We start from the raw sequence: 27,644 nt of genomic DNA on the forward strand, positions 1-27,644 counted from the left end.
AATGAAGATGGGGGTGTGGTGTAATGATGAGTGCGAAATGGAGGAGATTATTCTGAGATATTACAAGAAGTTGTTCACGCCTCACATATATATATAACCTAGAATTTTATATAGGTAAGAGCTAACCAAATATCTAGATAGGAAGTTAGGCTTGTACGTGCGTGCAGTAGCTCTATACAGAAAGTTAAAAGTTTATATGCGATCATTTCGAGAGTTACGCATGAATGGAACATATATAATATATAATTGTAGTTTCTGATGAATTTTGGTGAATAACATTTTGTTAAACTTTATGACATATTTACTTACATGAAATGAAATGAAATGATTATAAGGTAATCAAATTCATGCATTTGTTAACACGTTTAGGAATCAAAATAGGCCTATATATGTCTCTCACATTCTCATATTCTTATCAAGTATCGATTCCTAAACACTCAGAATTGGATTACGAATTCAAAGAGGGGATCGGAAATGAGTTCAGGATTCAACCATGCATATATCCGGAATCGATACCGATTAATTTCTTCTCATGTTCCACTTGTCTTCGTTTCATGATTATTTTCCATTCCAATTAAGTAACTAATTAAAAGTGTCAATAGAGTTGATGTTTTATCTATGTGTCATTACCAGAAGAAAGGCTTTAGCCGACGAAAAAAAAAAACCAGGCCGACGAAGCATTGTTTCGTCGGCTAAAGTCCACTTTAGCCGACGAAATTTTCCTTCGTCTGCTAAGTTAAATTTTCGTCGGCTATGGTAAACTTTAGCCGACGAAAAAAAAAAGTCGTCGGCTAAAGAATTTATTTCGTCGGCTAAAGATCACAGACTGTGGCCGACGAAATATTTAAAAGTTTAGCTGACGAAATTAACATGTCGTCGGCTAAAGTGCTTTATATTTGCAGATCTGGACAGCAGCAGCTCATCTAGGAAGAAAAACGGGAGAAGAAAAACGGGAGAAAAAGTTTGGGTGTTGTCGAAATCTATCCATAATTAGTTTGTGGAGCTATATATATATAGGTACGTATATGTATATATATGTTGATTAATTGAGTTTTATTTGAGTTGATCGATTTTAAGTGTGATTGAGTTTATTGATTTTGAGTGTGATTGAGTTGATTAATTTTGAGTACGTTTGATGTATATATATATGTGTTGATCGATTTGGTTGATGATTTAAATTGATAATATATATGAATTAATTTGTTGTTAATAAATAGTAGATATATATATATGTTAATTAATTTATAATATTGTGTTGATATGGTATGAAGTTGTTGATGATATATATGAGTTGATGATGATTTTGTGATGATGTTGATATATAATATTGTTATGAGTTGATTGATTTTGAGTACGTTGGATGTGTATATATATATATATGTTGATCGATTTGGTTGATGATTTGATATAATATATATGAAGTTGTTTATAAGTAGTAAATATATATATATATGTTGATTAGTTTATAATATTGTGTTGATGGTATATATGTCAATGATGATTTTGTGATGACGTAGATATATATATATATATATAATATTGTTATGTAATTATTAAGTATATATATATATATGTGTGTGTGTGTTAATTAATTTGTTATTAATTAGTTGTAGTACGTAGCTAGAATATATACTAAATGAATTGCGATTTTATATATGGCATGAAATTTCATTAATAATTAGCTAGCGTTATACATATATATTTTGTTATATTTTCAGGATATGGATAAGAGTTGGATTTCGCTTCCAAAATGGGATAAAAGATACGGTGCAGGAGTTATGAGTTTTATAGAATATGCGCTAGCTAATGCTAACGGGAATACAATTTTCTATTGCCCGTGCACGAAATGTCAGTGTCGCAGCGATATGCATCGATTTCCCATTGACAAAGTATGACAGCATTTGAGGAGTAACGGGTTTTGGGAGAAGTACACATGTTGGTTATATCACGGTGAAACATCATCAGGGGGTCCACATGATCATGGCCAATTTTCTGAGACGGGCAGTACATCCAACGATCCAACAACGGCATTCATGAACGACATGTTTCCTTATGAGAGCGGTGTATGCGCTCAAGGACAGTATATGCCTGACCCGGTGCAGCCCTTCCTTAAAGTTGTCAACACTGCTGGTATTGAAAAGTACAACAAACTGCTTGATTTCCAACAGACCCCTGTGTACCCCAGTTGTCAGAAGACCGTTCTTGAAAGTGTGATGGACGTAATGAAGATTAAAGTTGAGACAAAATCGACCGTGAAGGCTGTTGATGATTATCTACAGTACACTGCTTCGATGCTGCCCCACGATCATCGTCTTCCTACCACTCATCGTAAGGTCCGATGTATCCTGAAAGATCTTGGGCTTTCCTACATCAAGATCCATGCATGCAGATATGACTGCGTTCTCTTCTGGGGTAAAGATCTAGAAGGGAATGACCTTGGTGGCCTTGACGCATGTCCAGTATGTCACACTGACAGGTATAAGCTGACTCCTGCAGGCAACAGGAAACCTGTGAAGGTACTTCGGTATTTCCCTTTGAGGGATAGGCTGGAGCGGTTGTACATGTCTTCACACACGGCCGAAGCTATGAGATGGCACGCTGATAGGGAATTGCATGACGAAGATACCCTTATACACCCTGCTGACTGGGAGGCTTGGAAGCATATAGACAGGGGGTTTCCTCATTTTGCGTCAGAGGTCCGAAATGTGAGGCTCGGGCTCTCATCCGACGGGTTCAACCCTTTTGGCAACATGAGTCTTCAATACAGTGTATGGCCGGTGATTTTAGTACCATACAACCTTCCTCCATGGATGTGCATGAAGAAGGAATACAATATGTTGAGTTTGTTGATTCCAAGGCCCGGTTATCCAGGGAAGTGTCTCGATGTGTATTTGAGACCTTTGATTGAAGAGCTTCAGTTTTTGTGGGACGTTGGTCATCCCACTTATGACAAGTACATGCACGAGATGTTCCAGATGCATGTCATGGTTGTTGGTACCATCAGTAATTTTCCTGCCCGTGGGATGTTGTCGGGCAACGTTTTTAGGGGATACAAGGCTTGTTCAGAGTGCCTTAGCGACGAGGGGAGCAGCAGTCATTGCAACAAGATATGCAGATTGGGTCACCGTGCTTTCCTTCCATATAATCACGAATGGCGGTTCGATGAAAAGACATTTATGGGACCGTAGAACGCGGTGTGCCTCCCAGAAGATGGACGGAGGAAGAAATTTTAGCAGTGCTTAATGAGTACGATTTTGGGCAGCTCAGCAATCATCCCAACATTGTGGCGGCAATACCTGAAAGACCCGACAGGTACAAATTCTGGACACATAAGAGCATATTCTGGGAACTCCCATACTGGAGTAAGTTGTTGATCAGGCACTACCTAGATGTGATGCACATAGAAAAGAATGTTTGCGACAGTGTGGTGGGCACAGTGCTGAACTTGGAGGGGAAGACGAAAGACGGTCCTAAGGCACGCATTGATCTCAAAAAATTGCAATTAAGAAGACATCTGTGGTTGAAAGAAGGGAAGAAAAAAATGCCTCAAGCTCCTTACACCGTGAAGCCTGACCAGAAGAACGTAATTTTCAGGTGGATGAGTTGTGTGAAGTATCCTTCAGGCTATGCAGGAAATATAGCCCGGTGTGTGAACTTCCGGGACAATAAGATGTACGGTTGAAGAGTCATGACTGTCATATCCTGCTACAACGTCTCTTCCCTGTTTTCATTCGACCGTTCCTTCCCCGTCAGGTGGTGGAGCCGTTAGTAGTGTTGGCAAGATTCTTCCAGAAGTTATGCACACGGGAAGTGAAAAAATCTAACCTCCGGGAAATGCAAGAGGACATCATTTATATCATGTGTAAATTTGAGAGGATATTTCCTCCAAATTTTTTTGACATCATGCCTCACCTGATGATTCATCTGTGATTCATCATGATTCACCTGATGATTCATTTTTTTGACAAGTGTTTTATCTTGATGACCTTGCTAAGGGTGACGCGTGGAAAGTAGTCAACCTTGTGCCCCCTCGAAACATTTACCGGGCGGCTACACTTGGAGAGGCCGAAGACCAGGAAGAAGATGTTGCGTATCAAGAGCCCAACGCAATAGGTATTCCTAACTCCTCTACCGTTCGCCTTAATAATTTTAAAACGGGTCGTTCGGTGCGAATTCGTGATGAAGAGCCAAGGCTTATTGATGTTGATCCAAATCAAGAAACAGACGAAGACTCTGGCAATGAGGAAATACATAGATTACCAGAAATTAATTCTGACACCGAAGAAGACTCATCGGATGATTCCGATTACGAGCCTTAGTTTTAATTTAGAGAACGTAATACATTAATTTGTAATAAAAAAGATTGTATTACCTTAATTTATAGTTTACATATGTTGAATTCATATTTTTATTATTTTATATGAATTTTGGTGATATATGAACAGGAAATTAGTATGGTTTAAACCTTCTGTTTTAGGGTTTGTATTTTTTACTTAAGCCGACGAAATACAACATAATTCGTCGGCCTAAACCATCTTAGCCGACGAATTATACTAGAAGTCGTCGGCTAAACTCGTCTTAGCCGACGAAGAATATTAGAAGTTGTTGGCTAAAAGAACTTAAAGCCAACGAATTGAAATGAAAGTCGTCGGCTACAAGATCTTATAGCCGACGAATTGCAATGAAAGTCGTCGGCTAAAACCATCTAAGCCGACGATGTATATTAGAAGTCGTCGGCTAAAATCACCTTAGCCGACGAAGTATATTAGAAGTCGTCGGCTAAAACCATCTTAGCCGACGAATACCCTAATATTTCGTCGGCTTTATTAATTGTTATATTTTTTTATTACATACTAAAGCCGACGAATGAATTAGGGTATTCGTCGGCTAAACCCTAAACTTTTTTTGTTACATACTATAGCCCTATCTTCGGTGGTTATTTTGCGTAAAATTTTTATATGACTTGTTGTGTCTCATCGATTTGAAAATATTTTCAGTTGAAGGTTCGGCCAAAATACGAAATTTAGACGATCCAACGACCTTTTCCGTGCATTTAGGGGTTTGACTTACGGGATTGACCGTCCGGATCGAGCACTTAACCTTGTCAGATCAAGTTGAATTTTTTCCCATACATGTATCTTATCATGATGGTCAGATCTGACCGTCGGATTTCATTTTCTCAAGTTTGATCATCACAATCACAACATGCCTACTAATGTTGTGTAACTTGTTTACCAAGTGTTAAGTAAATGTTCCGTTTCAAAAACAAACTATAGGTAGAACCTTCAAACGTAAAAAAGTCGTGAAATAAGACATGACCAGAATGGTGAAATACATCTACGGTTGAAAAATCACGGTATTCCGGTAAAGTCTCCGTGCCGATAGTTGCGGTCAATGCAATTTTCCATTCTTTCTCCCTATGGGTAGCCCTATCTTCGGTGGTTATTTTGTGTAAAATTTTTATAGGACTTGTTGCGTCTCATCGGTTTGAAACTATTTTCAGTTGAAGGTCCGGCCAAAATACGTAATTTAGACAGTCCAATGACCTTTTCCGTGCGTTTAGGGGTTTGACTTAACGGATTGACCGTTCGAATCGAGCCCTTAACCTTGTCGGATCAAGTTGAATTTTTTCCCATACATGTATTTTATCATGGTGGTCAGATCTGACTGTCGGATTTTCGTTCTCAAGTTTGATCATCACAATCACAATCACAATTTGACGAATGGTTAATTGTTTTAAAGCCGACTAATTTCAAAGGTTTAGCCGACGAATTTATTGTTTAGCCGAAGAATTTTATAGGTTTAGCCGACGAATTTCAAAGTTTTAGCCGACGAATTTTATCTTAGCCGACGAGATTATTATTTTACCCGACGAAATTATTATTTTTAGCCGACAAAATTATTATTTCGTCGGCTGAAGTTCTCGGGTATAACTCGACTGGTTAATTGTAAGCCCTAGCCTCCGCCTCCTCTCCCTCTCCGAATTTCCCCTCCTTCGCCTCCGCTCCCTCTCCCTCTCCGGCCTCCTCCTTTGGCCCTAGCCTCCTCCTCCGGCCTCTTCCTCCTCCTCCTCCGGTCTCCTCCTCCTGCTCCGGCCTCCTCCTCCTCCTGCTCCGGCCGGCCGACCTCCTCCTGCTCCGGTCTCCTCCTGCTGCTGCTCCGGCCTCCTCCTACTGCTGCTCCGGCCTCCTTCTGCTGCTGCTCCGGTCCTCCATCCTCCTCCTCGAGTACATTTCTGAACTTTAGTTATATTTTGTGTTTGTTTTTATTTTCCGGTCAATTGCAATGTTGTGGTGTTGTTAGGAAGTGTATATTTATATTTAGGAAGTGTATATTGTTATTTAATAAGTGTATATTTGTATTTAGTATTTAGGAAATGTATATATTTGTTTTGTATTTTGTGTTTGCTTTGTATTTTCCGGTCAATTGCAATGTTGTGGTGTTGTTAGGAAGTGTATATTTTTATTTATGAAGTGTATATTTAGGAAGTGTATATGTGTAAATTTTAGGAAGTGAAAATTTGTATTTAGGAAGTGTATATATTTTTTACATTTTTTAAATGAGTTTGCATTTTTTGATTTTGTGGCCTTGATAGAAATTTATATTTTAAATAGGATGAGCGGTAATATTAGATCGACGAAGGGTTCGAAGGGCCAAAGGTCCGTATCGTCTGAGGGAACCTCTAGCAACCCTCAGACGTCGTTTCAGGGCCTCATGACAGCTAGACATGCGAGCCTTCTGCAGACGGCGCAGAGGCAGCCAGAGTTGGGCCCTTCATCGAGGCAGCGGGGCGTCTCTCATATCTCGAGGCAGTTGTTTGCTCAGACCCAGACGGAGGTGTCTGCACCCCGTATGCCTGAGATACACCGGGCGCCCACTCCAGGTCCTACTTCTTCGGATAGTGGGTCATCTGGGGTACAGATGCCGCCGCCTCACCTATTCCTTCCGTGGATGATACCGGCCATACCTGTAGTCGATGACTCAGGGACGCCGATTTATCCACTGCCCCCGCCAGTGGCTCCATCAGCGGCGTACCGGTTCGTGTCTTTTGATACGCCTCTTATTTCCGCGAGGGTATCATCATCGGAGACGGAATCCGTCGCGTCCGCCTCCTCGCCCTCAGGTAATGAAAGATGAATGATTTGTTTTCTTATAATTCTTCGATTTTAATAATCAATTTGGTTTATCATGTGATAGGCACCGTCGGAGCGAAGCTGACAAAAAAGAAGAGAGGCCCCGTCACAGGGAAGGCTCTCGAGAAGATCATCGGTACCTCAGGGAGGATTGTCATCGGTACTGACGGGGATGGCGACGTAGTATCGGGCGGGAAGTCGAGGACGTACTCCGGCCGTGTGGGAGCGCTCATTAGGGATAGAGTCCCCATGTTGTGGTCAGACTAGGGCGAGGTCCCGCAAGAGGTTAAGGACATGGTCCACAACGCGATGTCGGTGAGTTTACAAAATGCCTTAATAATATTATGTATTATAGTTTAGATTTCTCGAAAAACTAAACTAATAAACTGTTAAATGCATGTGTGGTTTAAGGTTCCCGATCCCTTGAAGAGCAGCTGGGCGGACTTTGTGTATGGGGGAAGGTACGTTGGGAAGTTAATGAAAAAACAAAACTGTATGTCATATTAATAATATTTCTAATATTTTTGTTGTATATGTAGGTACAAGGTGTGGAAGAACGAGTTGCGGACCCATTGGACTACGCACGGGAACGCACGTTCTGCTACCCCTGCTGAGTTCCAGTACAGAGAGTACGAGTGGCGCTGGCTTCTGACATCAGAATTCAACAAGCCTCGTAAACAGGTATTTAAATAAATTAATTAGTGAATTTGTCATTAAGTACGTGCGTTTTTAAATATTTTACTAATAGTTTTGTTTTTTCTTTGAAGGCGGTTTCCCGGGTGAACGCTCAGAACCGGCAACGCAACACAAGGAACCATCATGCCGGTTCTAGACCGTTCGCTGTCTTCATGGACGAGGCGGCCAGGGAACATCCAGAGGTCAACCAGTACGTCTATACGTACGAGAAGGCATATCCTGACTCTCAGGAGGATATAGTAAGTAATCTTTCCTTTTTACGGAATTTTTAATTTTACTTATATATATGTCAAAATGTTAATTAATAATTTTTTTGTATCCAATTAGGCAAATGTGAGGGAGGCTAGTGACGAGGTGATGAGTGCTATAGTGAGGGAGACATGGCCGGACACGCAGGAGGAAGAGATGTCCGAAGCCATTTCCCGGATCGACACTTCAGATCCGAGGGTTGGGGGGCACAGCCTTCCCACCGCGAGAAAACAACTTCTACTGCCGGGGTCTAGGAAAGAAGGGCCAGGGGGTCCTGAAGACCACTCCAGAATTTCAACGAAAGGCAGCCTCGACCAGCAGCAGGACGACTCAACTAGAGTCGGAAGTTGAGAGACTACGGGAACAGCAAGCCGCTCAGGCTGCCGCTCATGCTGCCCAGATCGCCGAATATAGAGCCTATGTTAGAGCCCTACATGCCGCCCAACAGGTCCAGCATCAGCAGATGTTCCAGTACTTCCAGGATTTTACAGCTGCCCAGCTTCAGGGACTTCCACCTTCGCCCATGCCTGTGCCTAGCTATACAGTTACCTCTGCCGCCGCAATCTCCTCACCAGCAGGCCCCAAAATCGGATATTGATTTAGACCATCTAGATTTTGTGTAGTTGATACCTTATATAGTTTTATGTGCTTCTTGTTGGTTATATATATAGAATTGTTTTGGTGTTTTTTGCAGCTTGCTTGGAATGGTAATTTAGAAATTTCGCGTATTTTTTTTTTACTGGAATGGAGTTATAGCCGGCGAAACATGCCACAATTCGTCGGCTATAGTATTTTTAATTTTTTTTCCATAGGGTTTAGCCGACGAATTATGGCATGTTTCGTCGGCTAAACCATACTTTAGCCGACGGAATATCTCTATTTCGTAGGCTAAAGTCTGGGAGTAAAGCCGACGAATATTTCTGTTACGTCGGCTTAAGTCTGGGAGTATAGCCGACGAAATAGGATGTCGTCGGCTAAAGTCTGGAACAATAGCCGACGAAATATTTTCGTCGGCTTAAATGCATGAACAAAAGCCGACGACAAAATAGTTCGTTGGCTAAAGTTTGGATAATAGCCGACGACGGTCTCTAGGTTCGTCGGCTAAAGCCATCGCCGACGACCCTTTCCCGAAGACACTATAGCCGACGAAGGCTCGTCGGCTAAGACTTTAGCCGACGAATTAGGATAACAGGTTTTCGTCGGCTAAAGTGCTTGTCCCGATAGTGTGTGTGTCACCCCCAACCTAATCTGCGTCCAAGCAAAGGTCTAGGTAAGTTCTCGATCGATCCATCACCTTCAAGCCAATGGATGTGTGTCGTTGCGTCGATGCATCTTATAAAAACCCTAAAGTAGTGCTTCTTAGACTCGCTGTAACTAATCTTGCAAAACGTATACTAGAATTACAAGCTTCTAGCACTTGATAAACGTTTTGGTCTTTTTGGAATAAAAATAAATATTCAAAATAAAAAGAATATTATCTTAACATAAGGGAGCCTTTCTAATGAGGATCAAGACTAGTTTAAGATTTTTTTGTTTATCTCACTTTTCGATATTATATCTACATCTTGTCCATTTAGTTTATAGATATTATGAGTATATCTTGAAAATCGTTAAGGTATTCATAAGTGTGATTTACCAATTATTAACTTGAACGGTTCAAGTTTGACAGATTTGGTTCTTCTATTAATTTAATCTATAGTTCGTTGCTTTCACGGTCATCAATTTGGCTAAAAATTTGTTATTCACACACACTTCATTTTGATATTCACTTTTTACTGTTCACATACTTCATTTATGATAAGAGCTGATCATGAAGGAAATGTAAAGGGTAAGATTGTAATTAAAACTGAGTTGTACTATAAAAATAGATAGTTATAAATAGAAAAATAGGGTGTGTGAATAACATTACCCTAAAATAAAAGAAAACTAGCCAAGAAGGAACTAAGGGTCATTGCTGATGTAACTAAAAGAACTTCGCTCTACGATAGCCACCAATCCTGAACCACTTTCTTTGGTGGACACGAAGAAGCTTTACAATAGAATTCGGGTACTCGAAAGTCGAAACCTAGATCCATGAGCATCTAATGCCGAAGCCAAACAAGGAAGAAAAGAATCCAAGTTTTTAGAAGGTTCTTAAGCCTCCTTACCCTGTCCTTACCCTAGCTCTAAGGTTAAAGAGGTTGTTTAATTATTTTATTTGGACTTTGCCTATAATTGCTAAAATTCTATGGTTATAGGCTTGGTCTTTCTGTTTTTCAAGAAGTGAGCTTAGAATGATGTATTGAGGATACTACCTCTATGAATCGCTTTATTCTTAATTATTTGCTCTTTGCGCCATAAGGCGGTGGAATTATCTGCAATGTAACTTTTGTTGATTAATAGATAAGGCGGTGGAATTATCTGCAATATAACTTCTGTTGATTAATGATATTGATTGAGTTTATTAAAAAATAAATAAAAAAAAAAGAAAAAAAAGAAGGGTCATTGGTGAGCTAGATTACGTAGTCTTCTCATTCAAAGTTTTACTGGATCCAACTTTTGGTGCAGTTATTGCATCATTATGCATGTATACGTCCGAAAAATGAAGAGCCATCATCATATATATGTCCAAAACTCCATTACAACTTTTAGTGTTATGAAGTGTAATGGGATCCAATTAGTAGCTAATGAACACAAACAATCGATTAAAGGTCTAATGACTTTATCAAGGTCACCACTAATTACCCACCTCAAATACCAAAATTCATCATCTTCCATATAAACTGAGACCATTGTTCGGCCTATGATTTTGTGATGCATCACTCCCTTTTAAAAAGTGCCTTCCTCACTTCTCATGATGCTATATATTCTGGTCAAGAGACCAACAAGACACGTGGTGAAATGGGTAAGTTTCTGTATTTTTTTTCTTCTAAACCTGGGTGTTGTGTGTCAAAAGAAACAACATTGCCCATATTGCCTCAGAGCCTTGTTTAACGGGCGCTTCTTCTTTCTGCCTATTCCCAATTCCCTTGCTCAGAACCATAAAAGAAGCCAACAATTTTTCTCAATAAGAAACAGATAGAAAGTAGCAGAGGGGAAAGTGAAACCAAAATAGGTAAAAAAAAAACAAAGAACCAGTGAAATCAGTATTAAATGTAGAAAGGTTTATCTGGATTTGAATTGTTTTTTACTCCATGGGTGTCTGGATTGTTGGAGTGAGTGACTGACAAGTTACCCGCGGTTGTCGAGTAGTGAGAGTGAGATTACAGCTTTTCACCGCCGCAGCATTCTGCCAGAACAGACAGCACGCCGAGCCTCACTGGCTACGGGAACAGCAGGTCACCACCTCCCTCAGCCCGACTCAGACTCTCACTCTCTGATCAGTCACCTAGCCGCGCGTGTGGATTGGGTTCGAGGCATTTCGAGGGCTAAAGAGCTTGTAGGGTGGTCCGGTTGATGCCCCACATTCGCCTCGAGATTGTGTTCCACAATGCCACGCTTCGTCTGAGAGTACTGAAACTGTGTCAAAAATGGGCATTTAAAATTTAGGCCTCAGTTAAGTTGGGGTCCGAAACCCTATGGTGTTCGATCGATCACTTCCATTATTCCCTTTATAAACCCAGGTGGGGAGTTCCCGCTTTAGCAGCCAAAGGTGTTGTAAGTTAGAAGCTAGAGAGCCCTAAAATCCAGAAGCTTAGCTTAGCTGCTGGGTGAAGCAAAACTATAGTCTTTGTTGTTGTTGTTGGATCGTTTCCTTGTTTCGCCAAGACGGGTGTGCCTGTGTGGATGTTGGGGTTGGGTGTTGATCGGTTGCGAGCCGATATGAATCGGTTGCTCGCAATGCTCTTTCACCAGGTACGTACAGTATATCTATCTCAGTCGTGCTTTCTCTTCTAGCTTCTTCGTTTTCATATCATATGATTTTTGAGAAGTAAACCAACATTCTCACTGGGTTATAGGGAGTATTGGATGAGCAATTCTTGCAACTGCAGCAGCTTCAAGACGAGAGCTCCCCAAACTTTGTTTCTGAAGTTGTAAACATCTACTTCCAAGAGTCGGAGAAGCTGTTGAGAAATCTCAGAGCACTACTGTGAGTCATCTCTATGTATTTTTGTCCTAGCCTTCTGTTTGAATTCATATGAATAAGTACCAAGTAGCCGGGATTCATTGTGGGTTGTTGATGATCGATCGATGATGAACGTATGTACAGGATGGATAGGGAGTTCTCGGACTACAAGAAAATGGGGATCCATTTGAATCAGTTGATCGGAAGCAGCTCAAGCATTGGTGCCAAGAGACTCAGAAACGTCTGCGTTGCTTTTCGAACCGCTTCTGAACAACACAACCGTGCTGGGTCAGTCAACCCTTTCACTCACCGGTCACCTTTTCTTCTCTTAATTTTCTGCTCCTCATTTCTTGCGCGTTCAAACTTGTATTGTATGTCATTAACTCCTCTGTCATTTTCTCAAACACTTTGACCACCATTACCTGCATTTCAGTTTCACACGATCGAGAAACAGCAATATTCTTGCAATCTACCAAGTTGGTGTCTAATATTCTATACCAATATGAATTTGTTGGCTTGTGTGTTTCAGGTGCTTGAGAGCTTTAGAGCTGCTGGAACATGACTATTGCTACCTCAAGAACAAGCTGCATGAATTGTTCCAGGTAACTTAACATGATTTTAAGAGTACGCTATTCATACGTACACTACTGTATTTCTGAACTTCGTTCGTTGAATCAGTTCAAATAAGTCTGTCGTAGATTAAGAAACTTGACAATGCTTGTTTTCCATTTCTCATGTTTGGTGATTGCAACATTGAAACAAAGTATTTGTCACGCGAATAATTCACATACGAAGAAAACCAATATTTCCTTCGTATGGTTTCGCTTTCGCTTTTCACTTGGGATGAGTTTTTCTTCCCAACCTCAACCGAATGGGGAAAGATCTAATGGTTTCACTTTCTCCGACAGTGCAACAATTTCCTATTTAGTCATGCATGATTTTCCAACATTGCAATTACCAATGATGAAAAGAAAAGGAAGTTCATTCCCTAGGTTCGCAGATATAGCAATGGTGTCATTTTTACAATGTATTTCTTTTCCTAGCTTGATCACTGTGGATGGACATTAAGCAATTCTCATCTTTCAAATGATACAGATAGAGCAGCAACGAGTATTGGCAGCTGGGGTTCGATACCCAATACAGCAGATCAATTAAAGCAGTAAGTTAGCCGTAAAACCCAGCTGGTTGTGCAGGTCTCTCGCTCAAAATCAATCACATTCATAATCCCAGTACCACTGTAGTAGTATTGCTAGGCTTAAGCTACTAAGCTCCACAGTTGCAGAAGAAACACAGATCCATTGAGGACGCAAGGTTTTTATGTCACTGCCATAAACCCACCTATATATGTACGTAGGCCCTTATTATTGTAGAGATCATCAATATGCTTTGAATGAAAGTGGATTCTAGCTAGTTCTACTTCTATCTTCTCGAACTAAGCTTTGCGAGCTTCCTTACCTGCATGCATGGCTGTTTGTATCAAAGTTTTATTTAATATCTACCTGATTGATTGATGGAATGTGTAAAGAGTTGTCTGTCACACTCATACAGTACTTGGGTATTAATTTGATTAGATGGTTGCTTTAAACTATCAATCAATGAACAGTAAAACTACGGGAGCTTTTGTCAGTAGAACTTTCAAGTTCTGGCAGTCAAAACTAATGTTTTTAAGTGTTTGACCCACCAAAAATGAATGATTGAGTGACTGATTGGATAAAATCATCCAACTACTAATAAGTCATGCATATCTCAATGAAAAAAAATCATGCATATAATGCATTTTCCACTGTAACGGTTTCAAAGTTTAAACGACCGAAATCAAAACATCTATGCTACGATTGCTACCTTGTTTTAAGAATGGTAATACTGATGCATAATTGCCTATTATGACGAACAATTACTCTATTTGAATGATTATTAACCATGCATAAGGTTAAGTTACTTGTTTTTTTTCTTTTTAATAAAGGTCAAGTTTTTGTTTTTTCATGGAAATAAAGGTCAAGTTATTGTCAATGGTTTATGAACCATTTTGTACATTAACCGTGTCACCTTGTTAAATGAATCGTGAGGGGAGGGCAAGAAGAGTCAACTTACCCTTCTTAGTTTCTGAAACAAACACTCGATGGTTCACAAATTACATATATATTACAGTTTAATACATAATTTGAACCCTTTGACATATACGAAAGAGAGAAAGACCCGTTTAACCACAAGTTTAGGAGCATGAGTTCACAATTCTTTTATGTATTTATTATATTTTATTCATGACTGAAACCTTCCATAGTGTTATATATATAGTTTTATATTGTATTTTCTTTCTCATTGCAATCTTTCTAAGTTTGCTCCATTTGCGTAAGGTGGTTCTGAAAGTGATTAAATAATTATAGGTTGAGGACTTGTTCCTGTCTTGGTAGCTGGTTACTTGGCTCGTTTGCTACCACGGGAATATTGGTCATAAGTCATAACGCTTCATCTCATGGTCTTCTGTACATAGATTGCTTAGTGTCTACTAGTTAGTTTTGCAGGATTGTCCTCGCGGGTGGAACATGTTTATATTTGTGTAGTTACTCTTAAGTTGTGATCAATAAAAATTAACGTTATTTGATAATAAAAAAAGAAAAAAAAATCAATGTTGTGTCATCAGTGTAGAAAGTATGTGGCTTCTTACTTTTTTTTATGCACATCTGAGATGTTGAAACTTGACCCCTAGCTTTACCACGATTGTACTTTAATTTGTTAAGAGAAATACCTGGTAAGTACTAGCTAGAAATCTAGAGCCTAGTCTGCTTGGATTACATGCTAGTTGGTTGAAGTGCTACATGCTAGTTGGTTGAAGAGCTCTCACATAGCCCTTACTGTCATCTTTCCACGCTAACCCCAGCCAGCATCCGGCTAGTCATTTCATTGCTAGAGATGTTGCATATGTGCATTTCTTGCCTGAGAGCGAGCTTGATGAAAAGTCAATGTGACAATGACCTATATGGGTTTTGATCGGCCAATGTTGTTATTAGTGTATTACCCTTTAAACCATTTTATGGTTCCTTGGAGCCATAATATATAGTACATGTATTATTCTTTTACCTGCTTTAACCATTCTGCATGCATTTTGGGGTTAGTCCTAGCTTGGAGCCATATATAAGGGTGTATTGTTCTTTTACCCTTTTAAGTCTTTAAGCATGCATTTTGGGGTTAGTCCTTGGAGCCATATGCTTTGATTGGCGAATCCAAAGCGTCTGTTTAGCCAGTCATTGTATCATGAGTGCTTGGAAGTATCTATTGAAGTGCAAGGCACAGGTCATAGAGTTCTAAGATTACCATAATCTTAAAAACGTCTCAATATCCTTCCAAGGTAAACTTACGCTTTCATGTTGATGATGAAATGGGTCTATTTAAAATGTATAAAGCACATACAGAGTATTGCTTTCTGAGTTGCAGAACATTCAATTGGCGATGAGCCATCAAGACAAGGAGATGTCTTTGTGATCGATGAAAATCTTTGAAGAAAGAAAACTCACCGAAGTAATGTTTAAGGGGCGACAACGAACTGCTGTGAAAACCAAGAAAGAAGTCATGAGTAACGCAGAGAGGTAATTAATTGAGAACAAGTTCCTACTGATCTAACAGGTAGAAGGAGAAAAAGAGATAATAATAGTCCATAGTATGTCAAATTGAGAATTCATAACAAATCAGAGCTGAAAGATGAAAAGCAAGTAATTGTCTGCTTTCAAACATAATACTTCTGTTCTTTACCATCTCATAAGCTTCAGCTAGCATGCCAACTGAAATCAAGATAGAAACTCCTTGTACTATCAGTGATTTTGTTTTACAACAAACAACTTTAAGCTCTCTCTTACTCTCTACAGGCAAATTTGGAAACTCTTTATAGTTTATACAATCATTGATCTTGTGTAACTACAAACACTTTAAGCTCTCGCTTACTCTCAACATGTAATGAAATCTACTGAGATGCAAAAAAGATTGTCTAAAGCCACATTTTATGCTTGCGTAAAGCCTCTTTATCGTCAGCGGAATCACCACACATCCAACAAGTTCAATGTGGACAATACCAGCTACCTTCAGGAAGCTCCTGAAGTTGAAAACTTAATTTATTTACAGAAGAAAATTTTCAAAAACAACCCATTCAACTAAAACACCTAGGCAAAATAGAAGGTTATCAAAGTTGATAATGCAGTTTGATGTCCTGGACTACAGAAATAAAATCACATAGTTACAAGGGGATTACCTTGTGTGCAATTTCTCACAACTTGACGACATAGTTTGTCTAGCTTCAAAGCACAACGTACAGCTAGCCATCATGCATTCTCTGTCAAAACAACCATTACGGTTTAGCTACTAATTGCAAGCATACCAAAATCATGGAAGGAAAACAAAACAGTGGATGCAATTGTAAAATCAGAACTGTCGAATGTCTACCCTTCTGAATCCAAAGGTGGAAATAAGGGTTTTGAATGAAATATCCTCATTCCATCAAACTCTCAATCCACAAAGTGTTCAAGATCAGTTACATAGACTAGGACCAAGAACCTTCACCGAAAAAATATAACAAACATCTAGGCCGATGGTAAAAAAAAAATGGAGAAAGATTGTGAAGTTGAGAAGTCAAGTGAATCCGGGGCAAAGAAACAAAACAGAGGTATTTTGTAATACCTCATTATACGGTCATGGCATTGCTTTCATTCTCTTTCAGGGTTTCAGATTCTTCACAACAGCAACAACAACAAGAATAACAACATATACCAGGTTACCAGCTTTCGAACCCCTCCAGCTTGTAGGCAAGCCAATCGCCTTAACCACAAAGCTGAAGGGAAAGCCAGTGAGGCTTTCATTGTAAAATTATAATACATAACCGTTTCAGTTGTTTGGATCTGGGCCTGAAACATAACCATTGGGCCATCATTTGTACCATTTCTATTTCAAGGTTGATAAAGGTGAATCACACTTGTGAAACATTGTGAGGCATTTTTTTTTTTTTGTTCGATGAAACATTGAGGATTGTTTTACCTACTCAATTCAAGCTTTGGTTTATTTATCAACTAGTCTTGTATCTGATTTGTTAAGTTTTGACAAGCAAAACATGTATAACAAGTATAAGAGCCTGGCACTTCATTATAGAAGGAGACACAAGATGAGGCTGCCCAATATTCTACATCATATGTATTTTGATGAGTTGAACCCTTGAATCACAGTGACTCTCCTCTACAAAAAAAAAAAAAGAAAAAAGAATCACAATGACTCAACTCTCATTAAATAACACCAAATATGAGCAGGTTTTCTAACCAAACAGAATGCCTCAAGACAACCTAAATTTTGATAAGTAAAAACAAAAATAAAATACAAAAAAATGAAGGCTAATTCATGACAATTGCCATAAATAGAAGCAATTTCATTCTAGATCCCTCTGATATAACCATGAAAAGGTTGCAGAGCTGGGCGAACATGGGCAAAAACTCAGGCTAGTCAGGTAGTTACGCACTTATGCATGCAGATTGTAGACCCAGGTCTTCTCAGTTCTCACCTTTGTCAAAGAGCCAACATACACCTGAAGAATCAGACAGTTAAGCGAGCAACAACAGAGGTTACAAGTATGATACAGAAGCTGAAGAAGAAGATTTCATAGACTATGAGAACAATAGACATGTTGGACTATCTGCAAGGTAACAAAGGACCATAGTCTTCAGATTTAACCAAATTTAGAGGGTAGAATAATTAGAGTGCTTTACAACTCATGACATTATTCTACAGTAGTTTAAGCATTCCATCACTAAAGGAACCTCCTCAGTACTAATAAGAAAACGAGAATCATTGATGCATAAAGACTTGTAATACAACCTAGCCTAACTAGAACTCCTCCTCCTTAATTTGCATGTGACAAGTAGCATACCTGTCTTTATCTAACTACATTAACTTCTCTGTAGGCCGGCAGGGTTCCATGTGATGATTGACAATCTCTTCATTTCTTAAAATCTACTGATTCTCTTTAAGTGAAGATTTAGAATTATAACATACATGCATGCAGCTTCTATCACAGAACCAAGAATAGAGTATGGTCCCTAGATAAATGCAATTTTCTTTCAGACAAGCCCCATGATCTGTTGGTAGAAGTTCAATTTAAGGTAAATTTAGGATCCCTAAGGTAAAGCAGACATCTAACTATCAGGAAGCAAGAGGAATATGTAAATTTAACTCCAGAATAAGATGTTTCAAAACTATGAATCATGAATTTAATTCAGTGCTTGCTTCTGTCTTTGTTTTTCTTTCCTCTGTCGAGCACTAACTGTACACAAAAGATAATCTAGCAAGTAGCAACAGGAAACTTACATCTACCACTCACACAAACATTTATATCCATCAGAAGTACTTGATGCCTCCTTGTATTAATCGACATCACCAGATATCTAACTCGTGCAATTTTGGCAATACCAGCAGTCTCAAGAAGCTCCTGGAGTTGAAAACTGGAAAATAGATAATTGGTTCATAGAAGAAAGAAACTCCAATGAAGAAGATGCAATGAACAAAGTATGCAAAAACAAAAGGTATCAAAGTTGACATGTAATCTCCTGGAAGTACAGAAATAAAATGACGGATTTCTAAAAAGAATCTCAAACTATAAATTATTAGCATGACAACCTTTCCTCTAATGACATCAGGACAAAACATGAGAAGTATGCTGAATACTCAACACAATTGGACGGAGAACAGCGCATTTGTATACAGAAGTATCCCATTATATAAGTTCATACCTTTACCATGCAACATTTCAATTGAAATGCTGCAACTGAAATTTGAAAAGAAATACCTGGTTGGAAAAAGCATACTTACTCAAGCACGAAAGTGAGAGCCACCAAAACAATAGAACCAATAACCTTCACTAACTATATGGATGATGACAATTGCCTGTACCAACTCTACTTGCAACTGGAATCAGCGAGTCCCCAACTGATAGTTGATCATCAGACCAGATACAAAAGAACTGAACACAAATCAAGTATAGTGGCTTGCTGATGGTGCAGTCTGATATAAATGGTCTGATCCTGACGAAATGTAATCTAATGTGTCTTACTGGACTGAGGGGTCCCTGCTGAGAAGAAAAGGACTGACTTTGGATGAACAGAAATGGCTGCAAAGATAATTAACACAAGATGATGGGTGGAAATGGGGGAAAATAAGAACCCAAAAAGGAGAAAAGCACAAGTCTGAAGATGAGCAGGAACTCACCCTCAACTGTATAAAGCTCGGAGTATCATAATGTCTATGCTTGTTCAAGGATCAACCATATGCATTCTGCCATCTTAGTAGAGAAAGGGCACATCTTGTATATTGTTCTGCCTACAGTACTAGCATCCAAGATTTTTGAAGCTTGAGTCCTTCTGCTATGCAGTCTCAAATAGTGTAAATTTTAAGTTTCAAGTTAACAATCAGCATAAAACTATAGAAAGACAGAGAACAGCAAAATGGAATTGGCAATCTGTCAGAACGTCAGACTTAATCAACTCATGCAGTTCAAGCCAATTTCTATGCATAATGATACTTTTCTTCACCCTTGCCAGTTGCCACATCCATGCAATACACTACGTTGACTACAACGTGGGAGTTATCTTCATAGTAATATTTTGAGAGACAGATATAGGGAAGCTACTTCTAACGCTTGTTTATATCCGGTACACACAGTTCACTGTTTTCACTTCTCACTTTCAAGAAATTTTTCACCTTCTGTTTCTTGAGTTTTGACAAGTCTATCTTCTAATGCCACTCTACCTCCAGAGGGTTGTTCTGCAGGTAACTACACTACTATAATTCTAACAAATTCCTCAGCCTCAGAACTCAGTAAGTTAATAGACTTCTCTTTATACTCAGAGAAACTGACAACAAAGGTTTAATTATGTGTATATATTTCAAGAAATATGTCGATATTGAACTTGAATAAGAAATCATTCTCATTCTACAAAAAAAAAAAAAAAAAACTTTAATAAGAAATAGATACTGCGACTGAAAACTTCAACACAGGATGGACAATAGTGATATATACATGAAAAAGCCTTGATGTATGCTTGTCCAATGTTCCATTAGTCTTTCATTGGAAAAATGTAGACATATTGTAATCTGTTTATAGTATCTGGGAGGGAATAAGTACCTTTAGCTTCCATTTCCTGCAAACGGTTGAAAAAAAAATCAGAAGATCATTATCAAGGTGCAGGCCACTTAATCTAACCATTGTGTCCATTTAACAATGAGACCAACTAGCTTGTTCAAATAGACATCCGCATCAAACCGTATAACCATTATACTAAGGTGTGGATCGGAATTAGTAGAGTTAGACATATACTGAGGCTACGAATAAGGAAAAGGAGATGTGTCCGTGAAAGAAAAAGAAGTTGCATTACAGCATAACAAGCATAGGAATATGAGGAAAAGAATATGATCAACGATTAGTAATCCATCACATCTATGTAGCATCATCGCTAAAGCTTCATTACAAACATTTCTAATTTAGTGAGTTCACTGAAATTTGATGAAGAGTATTCAGTTCTAGTATACACCCTTTTAATAGCAATGCATTAGCCATTCAGCTGCATTTTCGAAAACCCATGTATTTGCAGAAGCTTTGAGTTCTAAATCAACAATGAAAAAGAAAGACCTGGTATAAAATTCTCGAACTTATACCCGAACCAAAGCTTTATTTAAGAGTCGAGAGTTGAGATCAACAACTACATATAATAGCACGAATAACCAAAAAATAAGACATCAAGTGTGCAAAAGCAAACCTGCAGAGACTTGATAGCAGTCAATATCAAACATTCGGTTAAGGAGTTAGAGACAAAACAGAGGTATTTTAGAATACCTCATTGGTGAATTTTTTTTTTTGTTTTGGTTCCTTTATATCGTTTTGGTTTTGGGTTTGAGGAAGAAACAAACTCCACAACCAGAACACCTCCACAATCACCACCACCGTCATACCAGCTTTCGAACCCCGCCAGCTCGTGAGAAAGGCGGACGCCTTAACCACAAAGCTGACCGGAAAACCAGTGCTGTATTGTCGTCACAGAAGGTATATAAGGGGTTTCAGATATTTTGTTTTGATCTGAGGGCCAGCCTCATTGCCCTCCCTATTTTTGGGCCCTTATTTGGACATTATAGGCTCACTGAAAAATCTTTCTTTTTATTTTCTTTGAGGAGAACTGCAAAATCTATGTTTATATTTATTTTTCAACTTAGAAGACATGAAAATGAGGATTGTCTTCAAAAAAAATAAAAAAATTGAGGATTGTTACACCAGTGCACCTATTCGATCATATGATCTCGGTTCAATGGCTACACAATTTTACACAACTTTTTACAGTTATTTTAAGCCTTTAGATTTTAATGCAATCAATGGTCCAGATTAAATGTGAGAATGACATGACATTTGATTTAGTTTTAACTAAATAAATAAATAAAATAAGTTAAGATTTTTTCTTTATAAAGAGTAATGTATAAAAGTACATAATATTAGAAATTAGAAGAATAAGAATTGAAGATCACGATCTAAAGGCTCAGAACAATAGCAAGAACACCAACAGAAAAGAAAAGAACCATGGTGGTCATCTTCATGTTGTAAACTCAATTTAAATTCATTCCTCAGGGTTTTAAACCCTTTATTCAACTTCCCGATCTTGTATTTTCTTAGACCCCTATTGAGTATGATTATCATATCTTCTTCAATTGTGATTAAATCTCTATCTCTTATTCAATTGATCCTCATATATTTGTTCTCTTCTATTCAAATGCACATGACATTCATTGATCCAATATGATAGACAAAAAAGTTATATGCAATTATGTTGTGTGCGGTTTAACAGAAGAGACCAATTGTCTATATGCAAATGAAATCTCATTTTACCTATGCTTCTCATAACTTCCCCTTAGCTCTTATATATGGGGTTGAAACCTGGGAATTGTGTCCCTTGTTTTCTTTCTTATATGGTGACAATGAAGTTCTCAATAATTCAATATCCACAATAGAAAAAACCTGTGTTGGGCGGTTCACATATCATGCATCCTGAATATGAATTTTAATATCTGGAAATTGATGGGGAAGGTGAGGGGAATGAATCTGGTGTTCTGATCGTGTTTGTGTTTTTGTTCTTGTGTTTCGTTTCTTTTTTATTGTCTGTTATTTGTTTTTAATCTTTTATTTCATAAAAGGAAAATCTATTTATTTGGTTCCAAAATTATCACTTTTATTTACCTATGCCATGTCATTCTCACACTTAATTCGGACCATTGAATACATTAAAATCCAAAGGCTTAAAGAGTGTAAAAAATTATGTAAAATTGAGTGGCCCTTGAACCGGACCCATTTATAATTTGTGTTAGACGTAGCCGTATACGTTGTTTGACAATCCAACTTAACCTTAATTTGAACCCAAAAAAAGTTTAATTAATTAAACACGGTGGAATTACAATACATATGTTTGGGATACCACTATGGTTTTGAAAAAAATGTGCCAGAAAAAAGATCATGTGCATATCTTAAAAAATTACTACATAACCATAGTACATTCATTTTTTCTTTCACCAATAAGCAGACATAAAATTCTTGTTTGAAGGGTTTAGATTCTTTTTGAAAACAAAAAAAATGAATCAAAAGTCTCCAGAGATCCAACAAAAACAAGTTTCATACTCTAAAGCAACACAATTTTACTTTTACAGTGTGTTTGATTAGATGCGACTGAATCCCCCAAAATTTAATTAAAGATAAGGAATTTCCAATTGCTTAAGACTGTTTCCACTGTTTGGAATTTGAGAGCTTAAATTTTTGACTTAAATTCCTCACAAAATAAACGTCAGTTGTCAATTCCCTTAGTTGATGTTAGTCTAAATACAAATTTTTGTCGGTTTAAAACTCTACATCATGAAATCCAAACAATAAAATTCTCAATTAAAAAAAGACCAATAAAAAGAGTCGCTCCGGTTTTGTCAGAGCTGAGTAAAACAAACCCTAGGGTTTGGATATAGGGCGGGGGAGCACTCTGGTACTCCATCTGCATCTCAACGCGTGCGACGTTCTTCCATCTCGGAGTTGTAATGGCAGACGACACTCAGTGAAGGCGATGATGTAGACTGATTGGGGAGTGGAGGCTGTGAAGGTTGCTTGCCTTTAGGGTTGGTTTTCTGCGGCGAATTTGAGAAAGCAAATCGAGTCTGGGCAAGTGTTGCTGAGCAAGGAGGCGGCGACGAAGTGGCCGTATAGGTGTTAATAGGCAGGTCTTAGCGTCGGTGTCTGCTGCTCGAAGAGAGAGAGCGTGAACTGACAAATCCCAGCTTCAAGGCGAAGAGGTGCTCTAGGCTTTTAGCGGCGGCGTTTCAAAGGTAGCGGTGCTTATGGTTCCCATGGCTAAAGAACCATTGGATTGAGACGGTGGTCGGAGGAGGGTCTCCAGCAAGCTCGTCGTCGGGTTCGAATTGGACGGGAGAGAGGAGGAGTAGGTTAGTCCTCTGGGCCTTGGTCTGTTGGGTTGCTGCTTATAGTATGGTGGGCTAAGCCTTTGGGACTCACCTCTCTCTTTCTCTTTTCAATTTCTTTTGGGTCTGAATCGGCTTGTTGTGGGCTCCAAACAAGTTCCCTGCCAAACCCTAAGCGTAACTTCTCTCTCTAGTTAAACGATGAAAGGTACACCAATGGGTCTTAGGCCTCTAATCGTTGAGAGATTAGTTATGTTGGGGGTAAGGTAGGGTCTATGCTTTCTAGTTTCATGTCCACCTTTTTGGACGTAGTTTTGCAATTGTTTTTCAATTTATAGATGTAGCTTTAATTAAGTATTTTGCTTTGTACTTGGGTAATTTTTGTATTGCTCTTGTATTGACCATTATCGGTCGTGATTGGCTTGAAGCCTAATGGAGTAAGTCCAAATTTCTCAAAAAAAAAAAAAAAAAAAAGACACAATGGAATTCTCAATTAATAGAATTTAAATTCATGAAATTATAATTCTTATGATTTAGAATAAAAATTCTATGAGTTAATGAAACTTATATTTTGGGAACAAATATACGTGTGTCTAAGTGTCTTGTTTCCATAATAGATATTCTGTACTTTTAATAAATGATTCAAAAGCTCAAAATAGATATTTTCTAGGGAACTACCAAAGTTCTAAACCAGCCACTTGACCCTTCTTATTTTCTATAATGAAGTGCACGTTTGGTATCTAGTACTACATTACACCTTATTTGTTAAGATTATCCTGGACTCATGTGGGTTACCTTAAATTGTACTTATATTAACACATGCATGTTTGATGTTGCATGGTATTAGAGTAGTTTGTTTGGTTTGAGGTTTAGAATGATAGTGTTATCTAAGGATGATAAATTTGAGCACCTACAATAATATCATCTAAGGAGGCCAAAATGAAAACAAAATGTTACGTAAGCTCATTTATTTTAATACCTAATGACACCAAACATGCATGGTACTAACCAAACTGGACTCCTTATTTAGGACAGTCCTAGTTAGTCCCAATAAACAAACATGCACTATATGTATTATTTGACTGTAATATGCACACTTCCAACAACTAGATTATGGCTGCTCGTCAGGCAGGCATCATGCTGGTTAGTGACGCTGCATGCTTGGGGCGGCGCTGAAGTTGGACAGGGATCAAATAAGGTTTTGGGCTTCGATTTGGGGCCAAATTTCTCCTGTGAACAAATCGTCTATTTGGTAAGGAGGTCGGCAACTTTGGCTATAGGCGGAGCCAAGGAATGCACATGAAGAAGAAGTGAAGAACTGGATGTGGGCTAGGGCTGCATTCTCTTATTTTGGGATTGGGCTTGAGATTTTGTGCCTAGTGTGAAGCTCAGGCTTGGGCTGAACTCTGCTAGGAAGAAGGCTTCAAGGAGTTGGTACATGTGCAAGCTCCAACCTAAAAGGGAATGAGTTAGTTTTGTTATATTTGGTTATAGTATATGGGGATAAGTCTTTAGTTTGATGATTGTATCTCTGTATTTTCTTTAGGCGTCTAATTCATTTTCTTGTACCACACTTGCGTGATTGGCAATGAGTGTTTTAAGCGTGATAAGTCGTAAAAGGCGAGCTTGATCATAGGAGTAGAGGTTTGTTTAATTGTGAGCGCACTAGAATTGTTTTAAGTAGTTTTGTGTTGCTTCTTAAGTTTTTCGGATTTCCAGATTTGTTTTGTAAGCTAATGATACAAACTGGATCCGACTCCTCTAAAGTGAGCAAACCGTGAATTTGACAAATTTGCCGACCATGCCACCTCAACTTGGGTGGACAAATACCCACCTCATAGATTAATTAATCTGGATATTTTATGAAATTTACTACAATCACGGTTTGCTCACTTTAAAGGAACCAAATCCATATGAACTTTTGCTTTAAAAAAAAATAAAAAGAAACTAAAATATACAAAATAAAATGTTATAAAATATATATATACTATAATTGGATACACTAAAGAGATCTTTAGTTCAAATAATTGTATCCTTAAAAAATCATTAAGTTTCATTTGTCTTCTTGTTGGTCAGTGGTGACATATATCATATGTGAGATTGTAATATCACATTACAGCACACATTTGTTAATTTATATGAAACCCTAAGCCGTACTATACATACATTGAATTCTTAATATGCCAGTATGACATTTCCCTTTCAAGGAAAACGTACAAGTATTTTATGTAAGATTTTATGAAATGCAAAAGTCACTGCCTCAATAGGGATTCAAATTATTTTGAAAACTATTCATTTTTTTAATGGTTTGTTGAAGCGTTAATTAAATTATCCTTCGGATTTCACATATCTAGTATGTAATTCTTAATTTTGCATCTTCGTGTCCGGTCCTTATCATTGTCTCATTTTTTTCATTCCATTACGACAAATAAAAAATTGAAGACTTGAAGTAGAATTATTTTTATTCTACTTTCATTTTTTTTCTCTCACTCTTTTCTGTCATATCTAACACGTATCGTCATTGGATATGTTGTTTACCACATTTTATACCTTTTCTTTCTATTACTTCATTTATCATTGTGACAATAATATTAATTTTCCGTATATATAGATCCAAAAATTATCATATCTAAAATGCGGGAGCGGATTCAGTGCACCAACGTGCACTTGAACCAGTCGTGTGCATATCACGTAGGTTAACAGAACAACAAACGTTGGTTAGTGAAAAAAAGAAGTCTAACTACAGTAAAAGCCAAGGAATTGCAGGAAAAACATCGAGCTGCATATCCCCATCTCCTGCCTGCAAAACCCTAACCTCACCCAAACTCGAAACCCAGCCTCCCCCGCCATGCCGCCCAGGTCATCGAGGTCCACATCCGCGTAATGGGAGGCAAGGTCCGTTTAGGTTTCCGTTGTTCCCTCAGCCGCCACCCTCGTCCTCAAGGCCCTCAAGGAGCTGGAGCGCAACAGCAAGAAGGTCAAGAACATCAAGCACAGCGGCAACATCGTGCTCAATGGCGCCATCGAGATTGCTAAGGTCATGAAAAAAACCAGACTCGTTCTTGGGGAGTTCTGGGTTTGGTGGATGTAGATGGACGAAGATGTGAGATCTGCTGGAGTGTTGTTGAAGAACTCAGATTCTTCTGCGAAAACATTTCAATGAAAACCCAGATTCTGGAGTCTTTGATTTCTGGAGGTTGAAGAAGACCCCAGAATTAGTTTTTGCTTCTTCCACCAGTTTAAATATGTTTAATGAGAACGATCACTCACATAAACAAAACTGGTGTGAGTAATTATTCTCTGTACCCGGAACACCACGTGGCACTGCCAGATGTTGTACCCGGCCAATCATATAACTCAGATTCATGTGGGGACTAGCACGGGATGGGAAAAAAAAGGAAAAGTAATTTAATACACCAATCAGAAATAAGGATATATAAAACACGTGGACCAATAAGATTAAAGGAGAACATAAAACATGTGGTGTTCCAGGTACAAATAATAATTTCCCAACTGGTGTAGTGGCTAAGCTACTTCATTGGCAGTCATGCAATCTCTGGTTCGATGCATCCCCTCCACTCACATTTTTTAATTAATAATAATAATAAAAAACTTCGGCACAACTAACTATAGAGTAGTACAATCATTTATAAGATCAAGTGACATCAACTAGTCTGACCGATGTCGACATAGGTCAATTTTTTACAAAGTTTCTATATATAACTGTGTGGTTTATATATAGATATATACGGATTTTCTCAGCTGCGGACGTCCACACCAATTTTTTGGTGCGGATTTTTATTTTTGCACCACTTTTCAATCGAATTTCCTCATCTCCACCGTCTAGTATCTAGATAACATTGTGTAGATCATCTCTGCAAAATTTCAGCCAATTTGGTGATCATTAAGGCCCTCAAACTCGAAAAACAAATGGACGGACTGAATTCTGTCCGGTTGTGTTCATACCAGAAAAACTCGAGTTTGAGAGCCTTAACGATCACCAAATTGGCTGAAATTTTTCAGAGATGATCTACACAATATTATCTAGATACTAGACGGTA

At 38.4% G+C, this 27,644-nt stretch overlaps 2 protein-coding genes across 2 annotated transcripts in view; both read left to right on the forward strand.

Moving 5' to 3' along the window:
• Window positions 1–11,628: 11,628 nt before the first annotated feature.
• On the forward strand, window positions 11,629–13,532 carry LOC101295831 (histidine-containing phosphotransfer protein 6-like). The gene is made up of 5 exons (XM_004303253.1): window positions 11,629–11,912; window positions 12,017–12,147; window positions 12,268–12,411; window positions 12,653–12,725; window positions 13,219–13,532. The coding sequence occupies exons 1-5, from the start codon at window positions 11,844–11,846 to the stop codon at window positions 13,276–13,278; spliced, it is 477 nt and encodes a 158-aa protein (XP_004303301.1). The 5' UTR covers window positions 11,629–11,843; the 3' UTR covers window positions 13,279–13,532.
• A 12,685-nt stretch (window positions 13,533–26,217) lies between these two features.
• The window catches only part of LOC101296793 (protein LURP-one-related 12-like), a 4,397-nt gene continuing 2,970 nt past the window's right edge, over window positions 26,218–27,644 (forward strand). The window contains exons 1-2 of the mRNA XM_004305461.1: window positions 26,218–26,278; window positions 26,508–26,620. Coding sequence (XP_004305509.1) covers window positions 26,218–26,278; window positions 26,508–26,620 — 174 coding nt within the window. The remainder of the gene's footprint in view (window positions 26,279–26,507; window positions 26,621–27,644) is intronic.

Source organism: Fragaria vesca, linkage group LG6, assembly GCF_000184155.1.
Source record: "Fragaria vesca subsp. vesca linkage group LG6, FraVesHawaii_1.0, whole genome shotgun sequence".
Classification (NCBI taxonomy): Eukaryota; Viridiplantae; Streptophyta; class Magnoliopsida; order Rosales; family Rosaceae; genus Fragaria; species Fragaria vesca.

Excerpts from the sequence above, each read along its gene's own strand:
- LOC101295831 (XM_004303253.1), top strand. The coding sequence starts at position 11,844 with ATGTTGGGGTTGGGTGTTGATCGGTTGCGAGCCGATATGAATCGGTTG. Across the intron at positions 12,148-12,267 it reads AGAAATCTCAGAGCACTACT|GATGGATAGGGAGTTCTCGG; the intron begins GTGAGTCATCTC and ends ACGTATGTACAG. Across the intron at positions 12,412-12,652 it reads GAACAACACAACCGTGCTGG|GTGCTTGAGAGCTTTAGAGC; the intron begins GTCAGTCAACCC and ends TGTGTGTTTCAG.